The following is a 21,586-nucleotide window of genomic DNA, read 5'->3' as shown; positions in this document are numbered from 1 at the left end:
CTTTTGTCACCCATACTGCCCATGACTTTGATGGGAATATCTCCACCCATTCCTAATCTCCAGCAGTGGTGTAGATTGGGGCTTAGGGTTGTGGCTTTACTGCTTACTTTTAAATTCCAGCAACATGAATCTTGTTATGTGCTTCTCATAAGGAATGGAACTTTCTGCACTTGCATTGTGCTTATTTTTAGTCATATTTAATTTCAAAATCACAACAAAATATGTATCTTTAGGGAAATATTTGATGCTTAACATTATTGTGTGCTAATAACATTGTTGTGCTTTTTGACAGTAAAAAAAGATGAAAATATTGAAGAGAGAAGTATTAAAAAACGAATCAAAGAACTCAAAATTTTGGATCCAAAGACTGCTCAAAACCTTTGTATGTAAATGCTTTACTTTGTTTAAAACATTTTAGAGAGTCAGATTTTTTTGAAAATAACAGTGTTCTACTTACTGAATTGTATTTATTATTACTATATTTAGGACTCAATGTGGCTTACAGCTAAAATAGAAACAGCTTAAAACAGAAATTTTAAACTCAATTCTCACTTTGTATTAAAGCATGGATTGTCAACATGGTGTCCTCCATATGTTGTTGAACTCCACCTCCCATCAGTCTCAAGCAGCATGATATGGAGGAAGTTATGTTAGCTTACCCCTGTATAACAACAATATCAACAGTAGGTTTAACTTATGTAATGGTGAGCATAGGATTCATTACTGTACATACCAGAGCTTTCAGACATTGGGAACTAAATTGCAAAAGTACATAAATTTCTGGAAGATTATCCATCAGAAACAAATGTAACTATCAGTAGATGGTTGTTGTTTATATTTAAACTCAGAAATTTTCTTTATTCAGTATTTGCCATCTTCAGTGGGGATTTTTCTAATGAGCTTGTTTCTCTTGGCTTGTCCACACTTCAGCTTGTCTTGTACTTTCTGAGAGGTTTTTCATTTGCCCTACCGCTTCCTCAGGGAAAACCCTCCGTTTACAGTGAATCGTAACAAATGTCAGTTTTCTGCACATTGACATGTGAAACAATTTAGTGGTAAACAGCAGATTTTCCCGGGGTAAGCAGTGGGGCAAACAAAAAACCTCTTGCACTCTTACCTAGAAAGCATGGGACAAGCAGAAGTGTGGATGAGCTCTCAACTTGCTCCCACAGCAGAATTAGTAAGTTTCTCCAGTGGCTTAGGAGAAGAGATAGTTATTGACTAGACAATGGTGACTTCACCATCCATGCTGTTGAGGTGAGGAAATTCCTGTCATGCACAATCTCGCATCCCCTATGGTATTCTTCTGGAGCAGCTGTTTTGAGTTGGGGGGTGGGCAGTCAGGGGCATAGCTATCTTCTCCGGTACCTAGGGCAACCCACCCACGAGGCCGCTGCCATGAGCCCTGCGCAGGGGCCACCATCCTCCTTCGCAGCTTTGCTGGCAGGCAGTGGCCCCAACAGCACCCGGAGCGCACTGCACCCGCCTTGCTCCGCCTCTGGGGGCAGTACTGCTTTGCAGATATTTTGATCCTACTTGGCTGACCATCTTCAGAAAGTGGTGATTGGGGCACATGAGCCACCTTTGTGAGGTGCTGCAGGTTTCAGAGTTCATGAGCTTAACATCTATGTGGAAATGCTGAGTGGGATTATCCAGAGTTTTGGAGTGCATTGCACTCCTTTTGTTTCCTGAAACAGACACATGCCGTCCAGCCCAACCTATCAGCTCCTGGTACACAGCTCTATTCCTTCTTTACATCTGCAAGTGTGGCAGTGAGTGTGATAGCTCTGTTTCTGACCTCAGTAATGAACTGGATAAGAGCCGTTAAACTGAAGTTTAAACCACATAAGATGATAGAGTTAGTGCGTGTTTCTCTAGACTGGAGGGTGGGGTGTGATCTGCCCTGGATGGGGTTACATTCCCACTGAAGGAGCAGGTGTGTAGCTTTTGGGTACTTCTGGGTACTTTAGGCTCACGTGACGTCTGGTGCAGAGTGCCTTCCATCAGCTTTGTCTGGTAGCCCAGCTATTCTCCTTTTAAGAAATGATAGTCTGAACACATAACCCCAATCTTGGCATGACTGCAGTGGCTACCAGGCACGATTTGAGTTGTAAAGCCATATGCAGTTCGGGAGTCTCATACCTCAAGGACTGCCACTCCCCACTTCAACCAACCTGAACCCTACTGTCAGGTGTTGGTTTGGTTGCTCGAGAGCAAACAGGCAAGACTCCAACCTGTCTTTTCCAGGCTTTATTATCTGTACAAAGTATTTACAGTGCAGAGTGTTGCAAGTCCATGTCTGCTCAGTCGCTAGCAGAATCTGGGAGTTGCCGGTCCTTATACCTTCCCCAGCATAACAGTCGTGTGACCCCCATCCTTCTCCTCCCCTCTCTGCGCGCAAACCTACTGCGCAAAGTGGGCATTGGCAAAGGGGGACTTGCCTCTCCTGCGCTTTGATCAGGCTCGGTGTTGAGGCTCTCCCTAGCATCTTTTGATCCCTGCGCCCCTTCCCCACTGGAGGCGGGGCTTCCCTCCTCGCCAGAGGAAGAACTGCTTCGCAAGATCTTTGGAGGCTCCCTGTAACACAACTGCCCTTCCACCTCTCGCCTCTGAGCTGATGCCAGTTCCCTGACACCTACATTCCTCATTGTGGGCCCTTCTCTGCATGCAACTTCCAAAGGAGGTGGCGACAAGACAACAGGCCTTCTCAGTAGTGACTCCCCATTTGTGGCATGCTTTTTCCTTGGGAGGCATGCCTGGCACCATTGCTTTCTGTTTTTAGATGTCAGGCAAAAGCATTTTTATTCACTCAGGCCTTTGGATCCTAATTTTATGCTTAGCTTGTAATGGGATAGGGTTCAGTTGGATCTGCTCTCTGATACGTATTATTAATTAATGTTTTAGATTGTTTGTAATGTCTGCTTTTGTAAGTAGCTTTGAGATAACTGTTGTGGGAAAGGCAACTAATAGGTTTAATGGAGAATTTTATTTACTAATTTATCTTCCATTTCTCTTTCCTTATTTAAGCTCATGTGTCTTGCTAAAGTTATTGATGTGCCACAAATTTATAAAGTGAGCAAGTGGTCACTTTAAAACTTTTGGTAGACATCTCAGCAAGCACTGTAGCTGGACAGCATTACTTTTGCTTAGCCAAAATGTGTTCCCATTTGATAAGCATAGTTTGTGTTTGTGTGCTTTTCCTTAGCTATCTTCTTAGGTTATTTTCGGGTACCTTATGAAGAAATAAAAATGATGATACTGGAAATAGATGAAGCCCAGTTGTCGGAGTCTATGCTTCAGGTATGGTGAACTGATAAGCAGCTTTATAATCAGGTTTTTATGAATAAAAAACTGTTGGCTTAATGTTTAGCTGACTTGGCTTCTAATGCAGAAGGGCAGGATGTAAGTTTTAAAATAAAACTAGCCTGATGTAATTCCAGTGATGAAAAGAATACTCTCCTAAACGTCTCCTAAATCATCATCATCATCATCATTCCTTCATCTTAAGGTCCCTGGGCTGGTTACAACCATTGAAAAAGCAACAATAAAACATGGAAGGAGCAAAAGGTCATAAAGTTCAAGCTAATGCCTCAAAGCACTATTCACTGCAAAGCCAATCCAGTGCAGATGTAGTCACTTAGTAGGCTACATGATATAGCAAATAGGGATAGTTGAAGATATTGGGGATTGTCTGGAGTTTTGTTTGTTCCTGGGCTTAAAGACTTTGGGGTGGAGGGAAGTACTGGTTTTCTTGAAGTGTGGAGAGTGATGGGATGATATTCAACACTGTATAAGCAGAATTCATTTTCCTCTTCACCTGCTTCTCCATGCTCCCCACTTCTACTTTGGAAGGTCCCATCAACTCTCTGGAGTCGATTTGGGAACTGCACAGGTGGGAGGGGAAGAAGTTGTTCTGTTGTGAGAGTGTAAGCCACTTTTGCCTGTGGATGGGCTTCACTTAATATCACTGACTATCCATATTTCATTGATCAAGTTTTTGAAGTGACAAGTATACTCTATTCTTGTAGTCCAGTGACAAACCATCCCAATTGCTTTAGCTTTCTAAAAACATTCAGTTTAAATATCCCAAGTGATAGGAGATGAATAAAATGGCATGAAATCTCTCTGAAGCAATACAGCAGCCAAGAATTAGAGCAAGAACTGTTGTATAAATTGTGGTATATATTGATACCCCCCCCCCAGCTGTGCTAGTGAATGTGATGATGTAAATGGAGATGGGTGTAATTAGGCCTTAACTAATGTATGGTCTCTCTTGCCAGCCATCTAGTAGCATAGGCCATTAGTGGGAGAAGGAGAATGTTCTAATGAAGGTTCTACATCATACACTTTCTATTAGGCCATGTGTGGTATGAATATCAAACCCTCCCACCTTTAAGGTACAGGGTTTTGTTGTAAAACCTCAGGCTTTATTCTGTCAAGTGGGCTCACACAGCATTAGTTTGTTGGTTACAACCTTTGTGCAAAGCTCTACAGAGCTACAGAATTTCCAGCCCCTTTGTTTATATCATCTGGTACAATTTGTACCTTGAGTTGAGTGCCATCATGCTGTAAATTTGTTATCTGTGCTGAATAATGCCATTGGTGTAGCTTGAAATCCTAGTGCTAAATACCTTGTCTAGATCAGTTCTCCCCCGCCCTTGTCTAGATCAGTTCTTAAGTTAGACTGTAACGATGTACTTTTAATAGTTTACTTTTATTTAAAGGTTATATGTTTATTGACACAAATTTTCTACGTGGTATCACTATACAAACAAAAAGCAGTTTGCCCAAATAAACAAGCATAGTAACTGATGTAAATAATAACATTTTTGTTTTGTTTTTTAAAAAAATCACACGACTTATGCAACAGTGTAATCATAGTAATAACATAGTCAATGTTTAAACTCACATAAAATTTAAGGAATATTTATTGTAGCATAGAAATTCAACATTGGTGTTTTCTGGGAATTAGAATTGCCAGGTTGTGACTAGGAGGCCAGTCTAGTAACCCACTTAAGAGTTCACTTCTCCATGAGAAAATAATTTCCAGTTGTCAGTATTCATTAAAAAACTGTTTTCCCCCACCCCCATATTCTTGTATGGCATTTCTTTTGAAGAAATTTTATTGAAGAAATGTTTATTGACTGCTACTTAGCTTTTTCCCCTGGGGCTATGATTACAATAGTTTTCAGGTAGTGAAAAAAATGGAAACTTGCACTTTTAAAAATCAGGAATTTCCACTTTTGCACTCAATAATTGAATTCTATTTTCTCACTGGAGTCAGTTTTAGTTTTCATTTTTTTAGTGATAAAATCCTTTTTTCTTTACATGTGTCGCTGCTGTCTGAGCAAATTCCTTTGATTCTTTGTGAGACTGAATTGAAATTTTTTGAACTGGTTGTGTAAAATAAAACCTCATGGGAACATTTACTGAGAAAAGACCATGAAAACTCTTTAATATATTTCATATATTTTCATGATATATAGAATCTAATAAAACACCTTCCTGAACAAAAACAACTGAATGAATTGTCCAAAATGAAGAGTGAATATGAAAACTTGTCTGAACCAGAACAGTTCTGTATTGTGGTGAGTAGCACTGTTCCTTCTGCTTCATATGTGATGCTAACAATATCACTATAATTTTTGAATCTTTGAGAAGTATTTTAGTATTTTACCTCAAGCTGTATTTTTGGCTCTTCTACATAAGTTTCTTTTGGTTGTTCAATGGCAGTAAGGGCTATGAGTGTTTGAACAGTCCAAGATAATGCTGGGGTTTTGATATACTGCAGGGATTTTGCTTATGCTCTTCTGCCACCTTATTCCCTGAATTTAGAATAGTGAAGCAGAAAAAGAATGAAGAGACTTGCAGTCCGAAGAAAACATGTACACAAATAATTCTCCTATAACATTTTCTGAATAATTATGCTTAGAACTATATGTGTCACTCAAACTTTATTATGGCCTGAGCAACTGCTTATGCACTAATGTACCCCAGTAGTAATGTGTGGTGCTGTCCAAACAGCTTGATAAGAAGCACCTGGAAGACTAGAAGAAAAGCTAGTGGGCTTTTTGGCTTAGTATATTCACAAGTTAAATATAGCTGAGAAGGATAATTATTCACAAGTTAAATATTGCTCAAACAAGTGTTCCTCGTTCATTCATCTATTTTGGGATAGTATATAGGCATGAGGTTTGGCTTCAGTACATTTGTCATACCTGTAAATCATCCAAGATTAAACCAACCTTCTCCATGCTAAAGCATAACATAGGTTTTAAAAAAGAACTTTTTTCCCTTTTCAATCAGATGAGCGGTGTAAAGAGGCTGAAGCCACGGCTGAGTGCTATTCTTTTTAAGCTTCAGTTTGAGGAACAGGTGAATAACATCAAACCTGACATCATGGCTGTCAGTGCTGCCTGTGAAGAGATAAAGAAGAGCAGGAGCTTCAGTAAGCTTCTGGAACTAGTATTGCTAATGGGAAACTACATGAATGCAGGATCTCGAAATGCACAGACGTTTGGATTTAACCTCTGCTCCTTATGTAAAGTGAGTCTTTTTAAAGAGCTGTGAATGCTGAGTTCAGTGCTGCAATCACTTGCTTTTCATATTTACAATGCAGTTTAAATTGCTTTCTGTTTTTTGACACCCAACATCTTCAATAACTTCAGCTTAAATGTCTATTCATTTACCCCCACCCACTTATAAAAGCAGTTAATTTGTTTTGATCTAGAAAATAGTAGATATTGTAAATGTGTATGCTCAGTTTCGAGATTGCTGTACAGTTTTAAAAGCTTTGGTGTTTCAAGCCGACAGAAAGAGGTGTGACATGGTGAGCTATTGTTGCTGCTCATTGTCTCAATTACGAATATTTTTAGTAGTACATCAAAAATGAAACTGAAAGCTTGCACTTAGTGAATTCTGTTAAGGGTTCAACGGAGCAAATAATTGGTCCCAGTTCTGCAAGTACTTCAGATTTGTACAACACAGAGTATACTCAGTCAGAGCTGAAATACATTTATTTCAGCTTTTTCTTCTGATTTTGAAGGCTGATATTTTCCAAATATGCACTGGATATGTACATATTTGGCTACTATCTGATACTAAAGCATCAATATTAGAATTGAATCTTGTAGTAAAGGTAAAGGGACCCCTGACCATTAGGTCCAGTCGTGGCCGACTCTGGGGTTGCGGCGCTCATCTTGCTTTATTGGCCGAGGGAGCCGACGTACAGCTTCTGGGTCATGTGGCCAGCATGACTAAGCCACTTCTGGCAAACCAGAGCAGCGCACGGAAACGCCGTTTACCTTCCCACCAAAGCGGTACCCATTTATCTACTTGCACTTTGACGTGCTTTTGAACTGCTAGGTTGGCAGGAACAGGGACCGAGCAACGGGTGCTCACCCCGTTGCGGGGATTCGAACTGCTGACCTTCTGATCGGCAAGTCCTAGGCTCTGCGGTTTAACCCATAGCGCCACCCGTGTCCCTGAATCTTGCAGTATCTTCCAGTAAAAGGCTCCTGGTGTACAGTCTTATTTAGAAATTTTGCAATATCTTCATCCATTAAACATTTTGGGAAACATTCCCTGAATAAAAAATATTCAAACTTTGATGTCAAAATCTGAAAAGCTTCTTATTTTATTTTTATTTTAGACATTTTTACCCCCCCCCCCTTTCCATCAAGGAACTCAGAGCAGATGGTCTCCCACCTACTCAGACTAAACTTGGTCAATAAGGTTGCTACATTGTGTTCCTTTACAAAGTTGGTATCTTCTAGATACTTTACACTGCATCATGGGAGTTGTAGTCCAAAACATTTGGATAGCACCAAATTGGCAAGGGCTGCTTTAGACCGTGTCCGTGCTAATTGTAACTCTGCATTAGAAAGCAAAATTTGAATATGAAAATCAAATTTTCAATTAAAATGGCAAATTAAATGCAATTAGTTTTTTTAAATGGTTCAAAACTCAGTTTTCAGATATTGTGCAGGAAAACTGATTTCAATATCTATTTTGTAAATCATAAAATATATGATCAAAATGTATTACTGCTTCTGAATATTCACTTACTAATTTCTAGTTAAAGGACACCAAATCAGTTGATCAGAAGATAACACTGCTTCATTTTCTGGTGGAATTGTGTGAAGAGAAGTATCCTGAAGTCCTAAGCTTTGTTGAAGACTTGCAGAGCTTAGATAAAGCAAGCAGAGGTTTGTATTAAAGAATGGGCTAATATATTTTATTCAGCTGTTGTCCAGAATGAATAATTTTTGATTTGAGTGTTGAAGTTTGTACCCACACCCAAGAATTTACATTCCAGAATTTACTACTTTTCAAGCTTCCTTGTAAGCGGAAGGTCATTTCAGGAAAGTTCATATTGAACTAAGAAAATGTCCAGAACAGAATAGTGGTGTGCAATAAGAAAGCAGCAACACAGAGTTGGAAATATTGTACATGATACTGGTATGCGTCTTTGAAAGGTGAGAAGCTACAAGACTGGCACAAGAATTGTCAAGATTTCAAATCTGAAAAAGATCAGGGATAGGGATCCTCCCTCCCCCCCCCCCCTCAGAAAGAAGAAGCCATGCTGCACTTAATGCCAGGTTATCCTGCACATCCTGCATCCTTTTGCTTTGCACCACAGGGTTCAAATGTATGTAGCATGATGTATGGGCTGAAAAGTTGGCCACTGAAATTTGTCAGGAGTGTAAGGAACAGATTTAAGGCCCCCCTGAGATCCAGAAATGAGCGCCATTACTGGCTAACGTGCTTAGTCATCAAACATATGCTGTACCTACTGAACATTTAGTTTCACAGGCCCAGAGGCACTCTGGAGTCTTTTTTATGGTGCAACAGAATGGGGATATGTGGATGATTCTGCTCCAAAGTGGTTCTACATATTCTGAATAAAAGTGTCAAGATGAAAATATTGAGGTCCATTCGAATAGTGCTTGAACTACAGAGTACCCAGGCACACAGAATAAGACACACATTCTGATATGGTGCTCATGAAAGTTCAACACTTCCCCCAGTATCTCAGCCACTTCCAGTACAGGTAGTTGCGGTTTGGGTTCATAGTCACATCCAAAGTTTCAGTAAGGTACTAGTGGTGCTTGGGGCACATCTCAGGATACAAGTGGTGTTTCTTTATCCCAGGGGCAGCTAATCTGTGGTCTTTCAGATATTTTTGGATTCCAGCTCCCAACAGCCCAGGCAGCAAGAGAAATAGTCAGAGATAGTGGGAGTCATAGTCCAGCTAGAGATGGAAGTTCAAAGGTTAGACACCCTGCTCTACTTAGTTGACATTTTATTTTGAACATAACTCAGGTATTCTCTGTAGAGAGGTTTATAAATTCTGGAATCCATATTTATTTGTGCTTGCTCCTTGAATCAAGTGCTTCAGCCCATTCAGATGTATCTCACCCATACTAGAGACCACAGTTTCACGGTGATCTGAGAGAAAAGTTTTCTGGAGCAAATCCTGAAGCAGGAGAGCAAAACTAGAAGTTCAAAATTTTAACATGTTTCTATCTGGAAAACAGACTGGCTGGTACATGAAGTCATGTGCACCTCATGGTTGTTAGTCTACTCTTGGTAATTATATGCTTCACCAGGATGTTATAAACAAGTTTTGCACCTACCACTGAACAACTTTCTCCCTTTAAGATGAGAGAGTCTGGCAGAAGCATATGTCCCCATGAAGAGTAAGTACTATAGTATGTTTGGTACCAATTGTATACCTATATACTGTCTCAACTGTGACCAGTATGCCCTCTCCAAATCACTCAATTTGTGCATTAACTAGTCAGAGCCTGAATACATTTGCTGTTTCTGGTGATGTGATTGAGTAAATTTATTAAACTGATCATTCATGAAGATATTGAGTAGATAGTAGAACTCAACACAAAAGTATTTCATAATGTGGACTTAGAGGAATCTTTGCAAGAAAGCATCTACTAACAGTATTCACCTTTTGATATGTGTGAGGTTTTAATTATAAATATATGCTTAGTTTCAGCAGAAAGCTTGGAGAAGAGCCTGAAGCAGATGGAAAGGCAGCTTATACAACTTGAGAAGGATTTAGAGACCTTTCCCCTTTCTGAAGATATTCATGACAAATTTGTGACAAAGATGTCCATATCCTTTTGCTGTTAAATAACTTATCTGGCTTTGTCTAAGGTTCTTTAACACTTTTAAAATTTATTTGCATAATCTTTATTAAAGTTATAGCCATCACTTCTGACAACCCTGACCTCATTTCTACCTTGAATTACTAAGAACCTAAAACGGCTTTAATGAAGATTCACCTATAATTCATAATCTGAAGGTAGTCCTGTGTCATCTCCAGTGGTTTGGCGTTTTCGTCATATAGGCATGAAAGTGCTCATTGAATGGAAAATATTACTGGAGGAAACAGTTGAGAAGTTGACTAGTTAAGCACTACAACTTAAATTGGATGGAAAATAGCTTAATTTAGCAATGAGGGAAGAGTTGCCAGCTTGGGGTATCAGTTTAGATTGCCTATTTTGATTATTTTTTTAGTCTGAACTACAAACTAATTTCAGTTTTTTAAAGCTTCTTTTCTCTTACTGTTTGGAATTGTATGTGTAATTATTCCTTTGAATTTATAGGAGCCGCCATCATTCTTTTCCATAAATCCTGTGCATCTTACCTGCTAATTTTGGTTCAGGTTTTTTCCTTTCAGATGCTTTTTGATGTGATTTTTTTTCTGTTTCTGGTTTGTAATTCACTAAGAAGCAAGTAGCATTAGCACAAAAGACAGCACCGGGGGGGCGGGGTGTTCACAAAAAGCAGATAGATGTGCTCTTGTGGGTTTCTTGTTTTTGTTGGCCTGTAGGAAGGTTTAATGAAGGTATGAAAGAACTAATTGTCTGCAGCTCTAAACCATTATGCTTCACATTCAGTTCCCATGACACTTCATGTTACTAACCAGAGTAATGTTAGCTCTTGGCCATTTGAGGCTACAGAATGTATTTTCATATTTAACACTTGGTCAGTACATTGGTATTGTACATAAATATCTATTTATTTCTTAAAATGTATATACTACCTGGTTGTAAGAAACCTCAAAGAAGATTACAAAAAGAATAAAACAATAAAATTATCAATTAAAACAGTTAACAACAGTTTTAATCAGCAATAAAGTAAAAACAGTTGCTAGGTATCTGGTAGGTCTATCTAAACAAAAGTATTTTAGCATATGCCGAAACGTGTACAGTGGGGGCACCTGTTCCATATCAATAGGCAACAAGTTCCAAAGTATAGGTGCTGCCGCAATAAAATATTGATTTCTTATAAATGTAGAACAGGTATTATGTGGCACCTTCAACAGCGCTACTTCTGCAAATTGAAGCAATCATAGAATCATAGAATCATAGAGTTGGAAGAGACCACCAGGGCCAAGCAGGAAATACCATCAGAGCACTTCTGACACATGGTTGTCAAGCCTCTGCTTAAAGACCTCCAAAGAAGGAGACTCCACCACACTCCTTGGCAGCAAATTCCACTGTCGAACAGCTCTTACTGTCAGCAAGTTCTTCCTAATGTTTAGGTGGAATCTTCTTTCTTGTAGTTTGGAACCACTGCTCCGTGTCTGCTTCTCTGGAGCAGCAGAAAACAACCTTTCTCCCTCCTCTATGTGACATCCTTTTATATATTTGAACATGGCTATCATATCACCCCTTAACCTCCTCTTCTCCAGGCTAAACATGCCCAGCTCCCTTAGCCGTTCCTCATAAGGCATCGTTTCCAGGCCTTTGACCATTTTGGTTGCCCTCCTCTGGACACGTTCCAGTTTGTCAGTGTCCTTCTTGAACTGTGGTGCCCAGAACTGGACACAGTACTCCAGGTGAGGTCTGACCAGAGCAGAATGCAGTGGCACTATTACTTCCCTTGACCTTGAATCAAATGGGCGCATGTGGGGTAAAGTGTCTCTGAGGTGAACCAGTCCCAAGGGCTTTATATACTAATTGTAACACCTTGAACTTGGCCCGGTAGCAAATCTGTAACTAGTGCAAATCACTTAAGAGCACGTATTATATGCTGACAATGCCTTATTCCTGTCAGCAATTGTGCTGCAACAATCTGCACTGACTGCAGTTTTCAGATCAAGCACAAGGGAAGCCCGACATAAAAGCGCATTGCAGTAATCTAGTCTTGAAGTAACCAGAGTGTGACGTACTCTGACCAAGCTTTTCCTGTCTAGAAATGCTCATAGCTGTCAAATCAATTGTAGTTGATAAAAGACACCTCTAGCCTCTGAGCAACTAAGCCTCCATTGACACAGCTGGATCCAGAAGCACCCCCAGAATGCAAACCTGCTTAGTGTAACCCCATCCAGGATAGGCAACTGACCAATTTCTCGACATGGAAACCACTTGTCCATAGTGTCTCTAACATGCCCGGATTCAAGCCCAGATTGTTTTCAGTCATCTTTCTCACTACTGTATCCAAGCAATGGCCCACACAGTTGCATGTCCAGGCCTGAACCCAGATTGGAATGAATCTAAATAATTTGTGTCATCCAAGAATACATTCAGCTGCCACACCACAGCCGTCTCCACCACCTCCCCCCAAAGTGGGTATATTCAACTGGTGAATAGTTGTTCCAGTCTAAGGGGTCCAGAGCTGTGGGGTTTTTAGGAGTAGCCACACTACTGCCTCTTTCAAGGCAGCAGGGATCACCCCTTCACATCCACTGAATGGATATAAATGCATTCCATTTTAAAACAGTCCTGCCTGAATGTCTGTTGCACCATACTGAGCGATACAGTTTCTACTGGCACAGTCACCAAGGTGTAATGACACTTCTATAGGTATTTCTGCCTTCTAGCCTATGATTGTCCAGAATCAGCAGTTGATCATCTGAATGATAAGGATTTGAAGCTCTCAGAATGGTTAGCAATTTTCTGTGCTTTCGCATGTAAGCATGGCTATGCATGCACATGGTAATTTTAATTTTGTCTTTGCTATCTTAACTACCACCTTGAAAGCATTCTAGCATATACATTGCTTGCCTGAAGGACAGCACTGAACATGAAAATGTATTCATAAACCCTACCTACAAGTTTACACACAGGTTACTCATATTTATAAGAGAGTGTATTATCTGAAACTTCACAGAAATACCTCACCATTTCAACCAAATTCACATGTGACACTTAAACAGATGGTTTGATCTTTAAACACTGTTAAGATGCAATAGTTAGCTCTCTTCTGCTAACACTCCCTATAGGCAGGGAATAATTGAGGAACAGTGGAGTTACATGTGGTTTCTGGTAATGGCTGTGAGTTTTCTAATTAAAGACACTCACTTCCAGGAAAACTGGAGTTACGATAAATTACAAACCAAAGGAGACTTGATGTAAAGGTTAGATGAACCTGCACAGCGTGAAGAAGTTGGGGCCTGTCTGAGCTCTTATTGTTATGACAGGGGAAGTTGAATGATGCTGATGTCTTTTGAAAGGCACACAGCTCGTAAAAAGCAGTCAGTGGGAAAGCTGAGACAGGAAGGATGGGGCTTTGTGAAAACTAATTTCTCACTTGCCATACAATTACGCTCTGTAGGCAACTTGGCTATTACATCCTGTCACTAAATATCATAACCTGGAGCCGGCTAATGAATTGATTAGCATTCATATTTCTTTTAAAAGTCAGATATGTGCACAGTCAGTGGGTTCTATTATTGATAGAATCTATAATTATATAAAAGACTTCCTTACTGGATTATTCTAGTTAGCTGTCCATTGGAGTTGTGTACACTACTTTACATGCAATTAAATCCCCCCATGCCTGCTTTTTTTTGCTGTAGATAAGAATTCCAGAGAAATAAAGCATAGAACATTAAAACCATTTATGCAAACATTATGATGAAATGTAATTAAAATTACTTGATAGGTATAGATGTGCAAACAAGTTAAATGAAAATTGGGTCCTTGAACAGTTTTGAGAAGCTCACATTTCTCTTTGATTATAATACAGGCACACCATTATCAAAATACACGATAAGCTCTAGAGCTCTTATCTACAAAAACAAATTGATAAAATACTTTTGTCAGTTTTTCTTGCACCACTTTGTCACTTTAGAAAGCCATTTAAATATATATTACAAGAGACGACAAATCTATAAAAATAATTTTATGAACTAAATGGTATTTTGTACTTCTGTACTTTTTCAGAATAGCAGGAAAATAGTGTCTCAGTTTATCAAGAAAATGACAGTTTGGGAAATAAAGCATTTAGTACCCTGCTAAATTTTGCTTGATTAATAATAGTAATACGTTTTAATAGTGTGCTGATCATTAAAGGGATTTATATAAATTGTTCTCTGTGAGATGATAGTATTGGCTATGTATGATGATCTGTTGATGTAAAATTAAATTGCCAGTGGAACCAACTTGATATAGGTACATAGTGAAAATGCCATCTGAATGATGACTTCCTATTATGCTTAGCAAAATAATAAGAACTGAGACTCTAGAAACACAGGAGGCGAGACGTTTAGGAATATTAGTTCAGTTGTAACAAGCACCTTTTCATGTTTGATTTTCATTGTGCATTTACTAGCATGGTTTGTTTAAGTATTAAGAGGCTTTAAAGATTATCAGAAATTCAGCCAAAAAATCACAAAATGACATATGTAGAGGAATACTATGAAGAAAAAGTAAAGGATCAGCTGAGAGTGTTGCAAGGAGATCTGTAACATTGTGGTATACTAGATAAAAGAAAAAGTGATGATTACTAATTGTGAAAAATATAGATATGTTTAAGAAAATGTTGGCAATGTTGTGTATTTTAAACCAAAAAAAGTTGCAGAGGCATGGAACAATTATGTGAGTGAACAGAAGTGAAAGTTTAATTAGAATATTAAAATTCTGAACTGTTTCCCAATACTTTTCTTTATTAAAATTACTGCCAAACATTTATTTTTGAGCATTAATAAAATATTAGAGAACAGTAATTCTCATTGATTTTGAGAAGGATCAGTAAGTTTGTTATCAAAGAAGTTCACTTGTTTGAATGTTTCAGAGGACTAGCACTTTGAGTAACTAATCTATGTATTTTTGCAGTGTTTAGTTTGTGTTGTGTTGGTGCCAAGAAGAAATCCCTGAAATCTCTTATTTGTATTTGCTCCCTGCTCTTAGAAGTTGGGGGGGGGGGGAGCAGCCTCCCAGAGCAGCTTACATGCAGTTAGTTAAAGCAAGATATTCCTACTAGTTTGTGGGACTTGGGTTGTGCAGAGGCAATTAATCTTTGAGGTATGAAAAATGTAGGAAGAATAGGAAGGAAAAATTGAAAAATGCTGACTATGAGAAGAACTACATGCTACTGGAGAGATGTTGTTACTGCTGATAACTTGCTGTTTCCTCTTTCCTGGAAACTTAGTATTCTCTATTTATTTTGAAGATTGATTGATTGATTGATTGATTGAATTTATATCCCGCCCCGCTTCCTGAAGAAGCCCAGACTGGCAAACAAAGCAAAATAATTGTAAAACACTAAAACATTCTAAAAACTTACTCTCTTCCATCCAGTGATCTTGCCAGGAACAATATTCTTCAGCCACCAAACACCTGAGTAAATGGGAATGTTTTCAAATTCTTCCTGAAAGTTAGTGAGAATGGAGACAGGTGCACCTCTATATGGAAGTCATTTGACAATCAGTTTTGTAACCTTAACAAACTTAATACACCTTTGTAATTCAAGCACGGGAACAGTTCCAGAAACTTTCGAGGATGCATAACAGTATGGAAACACTCTATCGGAATGTAATGGAATTTTATGCCGTTGATTGGAAGAAAGTTTCAGTGGAAGAATTTCTAACTGACTTGAACAATTTTAGGACAATGTTTATGGTAAATCTTATGACAATCTAATTCTAGACTCTGCAGAAGTAGTATAGATGAATATGCTTTTGCTTCACAGGTTCAGCTATTCTTTACATCACTAAGAACAGCCAGCCACAACCTTGTGTCTCCATATATTGTTGGACTACAATCTCGGCATGGCCAGTGGTCAGACATGTTGGAAGTTACAGTCCAACATCATCTGGTGGACTGAAGGTTGGGGAAGGCTGACTAGAAAGATGAGTATATATTTTGTTGGTAGCAGCAACCTAATACGCAAGCATGGTGGACCATTTTACCCCAAGTTACATGAGAACCAGATACATTTGAAACAGCAGCTACTAGTCTAGGTATATAACTGTGCCGCTGCCCCTTACTTCAGGTGTTCAGGGGAGAGTGCTGATCCTGATTCTTACATAGCCATAATGGTATGATCTCTCATCAGTACAAGAGGCAGGTCTCTGCATGCTTGGGGTTTCCCAAGGTATGCACAAATACAGAAAATATTTGTCATAAATAAATAGAATGGGGCAACCCTTCCCTGCCACCCCTCCTCCCTAAATAAAACATAACAGTAAAAGCAGGAAGGAATAGCAAGTGGATGCACAGGTGAGAAGAGTGGTCTACAAAAATTGCCCACTCACTGCAGGAACATCATTTTTTAAAATTAAGGCTAAACATCTGGGCTGACTTGGGTGTGTGCAAGAGGAAGAAGCAATAGGTTGAAGGAGTGAAAGTGGGGTAGGAAAGGCAAGTGATGCCAGCTTTTTAAAACAACCTTAGTACTATAACAGATTCTACTGCTGTGGTGGTGTTTTGTTGAAAACTGCTTTAGGAATTGTTTTCAAATGAAAAGCAGCACAGAAATTATTTTAAATAGGCATGTATACATTTTTATAAGTCATAATTGTTTATGCTGGTGAAATTTAATATATTTTGCTAGCAAGCTGCAAAGGAGAATATGAGAAGAAAAGAAGCAGAAGAAAAGCAGAGACGTGCTAGAATTGCTAAAGAAAAAGCAGAAAGGGAAAAAATAGAAAGACAAAGAAAGAAAAAGTGTTTGTTGGAAATGAAAACAGGTAATGTGGACAGGAACCTTGTTCTTTTAGATAGTAATACTGCTTGTGTTACTAGCTCGATGACTTCTAAAAGCAGAACTGGTTGTTTCACTTCAGAAATGTGCTTAAATCTGACTAATCATTTCATGGCAATGTTTTGCTTGTGTGGAGAATTAAATTCCTATTATTTCCCGTTAATGCCAACTTTCTTTGCTTTCCACATTTTTCTTGCCCTCAAGCTAACATTGAGATGCTCGGGAAATGTGGTGCACTTTGCCCATGCTCTGGCCCCTCTTGCCTTACCTCTGGTTGTTCTGATGTTTGCCTCTTGGCTCTTGCTATGGCATTAGGGTGCTAAGTAAGGTAAGTTCTTTGCTCACCCATGCCAGCACTCTTTCCTTGATTCAAGATGCTGCATGCTCCTACTTTCCAGCTTTGCACGGCACACCTCCCACAACATGTAGAAGTAGTGGGTAGGTACCTCCCAAACTTTAAGTGGACCTGAAATTGGAAAATGCTGCAACTATATCCTATCCTAGGCCAGCCATTCTTGACCTTGGGTCCCCATGTGGTCTTAACTACAACTCCCATCATCCCTGACCTGGCTGGTTAGGAATGGATTGAGAACAACATCTGGGGACTTGAGGATGAAAAAGACTGCCCTAAACTAATCTGTCCATGCTGAAAATCCCATTTACTTTCTGAGCTGGAGGAGAGTTTACTGGGGACATGGTGCTCAGTTCATAATGTAGATTGCCCTAAAAACGTATCATTTTTAATCTTGATTTCTTCATCTTTTTTCTGCTTATACAATTTTCTTAGCATAGGGAAAAAAACTACTTATGATGTTACAGGTTCAGAGCTATGCAGCAGTACAATCAGCATATGCCTAAATTGTTAAAAGGGGGTTTGGCATTAGCTCAGTTTGTCAGCTGGCTCAGCAAGCCTATCGGTTTCATTTCAGTAGGAGAAGAATATTACTTTAAAGTTAGCAGTAAAAATGGTAACTTATTGCTGCCTACAGATTGTCCTTTGATCGAAACATTTAAGGCAGTATGCAATTTTGCATCCCAGCTCACCTGGGGCTCATAAAATCATAGAAGGGACCCCAAGGAAGGGAAGGGACCTTTGAAGGGACCCAAGGGTCATCTAGTCCACCCCCTGCAATGCAGGAACCTCAGCTAAAGCATCCATGACAGATGGCCATCCAACTTCTGCTTAAAAACCCCCCAAGGAAAGAGATTCCACCACCTCTTGTAGGAGTCTGTTCCACTGTCAAACAGCCCTTACTGTCAGAAAGTTCTTTCTGATGTTTAGTCAGAATCTCCTTACTTGTAACTTGAAGCCATTGATTCGAGTCCTACCCTCCAGAGCAGAAGAAAACAAGCTTGCTACATCTTCCATGTGACAGCCCTTCAGATGTTTGAAGATGGCTATTATATTTACTCTCAGCCTCTTATCTAGGCTAAATATACCAAAATCCCTCAACTGTTCCTCATAAGACTTGCTTCCCAGAACCTTTATTATCTTGGTTGCCCTCCTCTACGCACATTTCAGCCTGTCAATATCCTTCTTAAATTGTGGTGCCCGTTGCATATCTTCTGTCTGAGAAATCGAAAACAATTTTGTGCAGATTACTTGACGTAACTTGAATTACATTTTTTTGAAACAAACAACTGCAAAATTATTGTTGAATGGGAAGTATATGTGCATATCTGCTTTAAGTAGCTCTTTTGAAATTGTATGTAGCTGTATAAGACCCTATAGCAGAGAAACTAAACTGTGTTGGCTCAGACGTAGTACTGGCTTATGGACAGTCCTCCCAAAGGCTGCAAGCCCATGGAGTAGGCGTTACTAAAGTTGGTATGACTACTTTGTACCAGCTATCTCTGGTCTGTGTCTCTGCATATGTGTGTGTGTGTACGCGCACGCGCACACATGCACACACACAAGTGTGCATAGTTTCAGATCAAACTATACTTTGAATGAATTCTGCTTTTTTAAATGCAGCGTTAAATGGTTAAAAAAATACAGAGGGTCGAAGTATTTAGTGAATGAAAGTCTATTTTCATGAGTGGACATTCACAAATCCATAAATGATCCATTTAGGGAAGCAGAATCTGAGCATCTAATATACTGTATGCAAATAATCATTTTCATCTTGGAAGATGATGTCCTACAAAGTAATCTGCTTCTGCAAACCCACATGGCTTTATGATGTGGCGTCATTCAGGTTTCAGAGATATTAGAAGCATATGAATGATGTTGCATTATATTTAAAGTTACTGCTCTATTTCATTTTAGGACGCAGTGGTGTGAGGTGAATCAAATGAACTTTGGTCTGCATTAGTGGACACAATATGAACACTAACAGGGCTGACTTCTTGGAGATCTGATTTATGAGTAAATTAAAGGCTTGTCTGAATTTGGAATTGCTAGCTTTTTATTGCTACGGTTTCTTCTCCAGCCCTGTAAATCCTTTGGCATTGCTATGGTAACCATGAAAGCTGAAGGAATTCCCTCCATCTCTTTTTACAGAGGGTGATGAGACAGGTGTGATGGATAGCCTACTCGAGGCCTTGCAGTCAGGTGCTGCTTTTCGAGACAGAAGAAAACGCACAAGGGCTAAAGGTGAATACTCCCCCCCTTCTTTTATAGATTTAGGGCACAGGACTATTTACTACAGAATGCATCAGTTGGTGGAGAACCACTTATAGTAAAAACATTAAATGATAATTTGTAAAGTTTTCAGAGTACACCTTTGCTTCCAGGAAACTACCTTTTGGAAATACACTTTTGTGTAAATATTAAACATGCTTGTTTTTTTCTTCTTTTTCCTTTAGATACAGATGTGCCACAGAATTTCAGCCCAACCTCTGAAAGACCTGTTCTGAAAGCTTGTAACCATGGTAATTCATAAATCCTATGTTTTTACTGTTGATTCCTATTGATTTCCATAAGGGTCTGTTATATTCCTTGTTTACTGTCATATCTGGAATAAGCCACTGGGATTGGCTTGCCAAATGGAAGTCACTTAGTGTCTACATTATTAGAAGTTTTCTTCTTATCTTTACATATCTGACTTGCATTTTTACTTTGTCTAAAATCTGAAGAGTTATTGATGCCAAATAACATAATTCAAAATACTAGTAAAGTATGTCTTTAGCTCTTGAATTTTAATATATTGTCTTATTTATAAAATAGGTCAAGTGTTACTTTGTTGTAAAATAGCATTAAAAAAGAAAAGGTTTTTTATTTATTAACTCAGTTGTTTATAAAATATCATTGTTAAGGATCTGAGTATGATTCAGGAAAGACTGTATTTCATATTATGAAGAATGTATTTCACATGTTGGGCAAAAAAATAATAATATTAAATATTCAAGTTTGTGAATTAAACAGAGGATTTTATCTGTTTATTTCACCTACAAAGGAAAAGAATATTTTCTTTACCTTATTTTATTAAGTAATTTCTTTTATTAAGTAATGCTTACTTAATATATGCACAAAAATCATGGGGGGAATATAGCTAGCCATTTTATAGTTTTAGAATATGATGCATTCCCTGTTCCTTGTGGTCCGAAGGCATGTGATACAGGAACCTTGCTGAAGTGAAGCAGGTTTAGAGCTGGTCAGGACTGGGAGACTGCATAGATGTCCTGTGTACACTGTCTTGAATTCCATGGGAAAAAAAGCAGTGAAATACATTTCATTATACAGTGGTACCTTGGGTTACAGACGCTTCAGGTTACAGACTCCGCTAACCCAGAAATAGTACCTCGGGTTAAGAACTTTGCTTCAGGATGAGAACAGAAATCGTGCTCTGGCAGCGCAGCGACAGCAGGAGGCCCCATTAGCTAAAGTGGTGCTTCAGGTTAAGAACAATTTCAGGTTAAGAACGGACCTCCAGTGGTCCCTCGGGTTAAGAACTTAATTCGTTCTGGAGGTCCGCTCTTAACCTGAAACTGTTCTTAACCTGAGGTACCACTTTAGCTAATGGGGCCTCCTGCTGCTGCCGGAGCACGATTTCTGTTCTCATCCTGAAGCAAAGTTCTTAACCCGAGGTACTATTTCTGGGTTAGCGGAGTCTTTAACCTGAAGTGTCTGTAACCCAAGGTACCACTGCATGTGTAAGCTATTTTACTTGGAGTGATCTTTGTAGAAGCAATACATGGTTTGTTTTTTGTTATGAAAATCTCCCTGTTGTGAGGTTAAAGCTGATTATTTGCTACTGCTGCTAAAAACCATTTCAAAGGCAAGCTGATTCATCTTCCTTTTTTATGATTCTGGAAATACAAAACCCTACTAGAACGTATGGGTTACCTTGCTGGCTCAGTCTAAAATGCATCTAATGCAGCATCTGCTTTCAGCAGCAGTCAGCCAGATTGCTCACAAGTAAGGTGTGATGGCCTTCTTCTGTCTGTCCCAGCATCTAGTCTTTAGAGGTATACTGCTTCTATACGTATAGAGGTTCTGTTTAGCTACTATGGGCATTGCTTGGTAGTTTATGTGGTGTCCAAACTTTTTTCAAAGAGGGCCAGATTTGATGAAGTGAAGGGCCGTGAGGACTGACCAAAGGGCCAACCAAAGTTGTTAACCTTTTTTAGGATTGAAGTTGTTGGGGTTCTTTTTACCCCAGGAAATATACTACTGTGGGGGCCAAAA

At 39.1% G+C, this 21,586-nt stretch overlaps 1 protein-coding gene across 2 annotated transcripts in view; it reads left to right on the top strand.

The window, feature by feature from the left end:
* Window positions 1-21,586, top strand: part of DIAPH3 (diaphanous related formin 3) — a 120,986-nt gene that overhangs the window by 40,313 nt on the left and 59,087 nt on the right. For both annotated transcript variants that reach the window (XM_083737797.1, XM_083737798.1), the window contains exons 18-27: window positions 293-382; window positions 3,206-3,300; window positions 5,487-5,588; window positions 6,307-6,546; window positions 8,078-8,207; window positions 10,010-10,134; window positions 15,708-15,872; window positions 16,807-16,942; window positions 19,460-19,552; window positions 19,765-19,830. In XM_083737797.1, coding sequence (XP_083593923.1) covers window positions 293-382; window positions 3,206-3,300; window positions 5,487-5,588; window positions 6,307-6,546; window positions 8,078-8,207; window positions 10,010-10,134; window positions 15,708-15,872; window positions 16,807-16,942; window positions 19,460-19,552; window positions 19,765-19,830 — 1,242 coding nt within the window. The remainder of the gene's footprint in view (window positions 1-292; window positions 383-3,205; window positions 3,301-5,486; window positions 5,589-6,306; window positions 6,547-8,077; window positions 8,208-10,009; window positions 10,135-15,707; window positions 15,873-16,806; window positions 16,943-19,459; window positions 19,553-19,764; window positions 19,831-21,586) is intronic.

The sequence above is a fragment of the Podarcis gaigeae genome (genome assembly GCF_964106915.1).
Source record: "Podarcis gaigeae genome assembly, chromosome: 4".
Taxonomy (NCBI): domain Eukaryota; kingdom Metazoa; phylum Chordata; class Lepidosauria; order Squamata; family Lacertidae; genus Podarcis; species Podarcis gaigeae.
The sequence above is the reverse complement of the archived record's forward strand: the minus strand, read 5'-3'. Positions and strand labels throughout refer to the sequence as shown.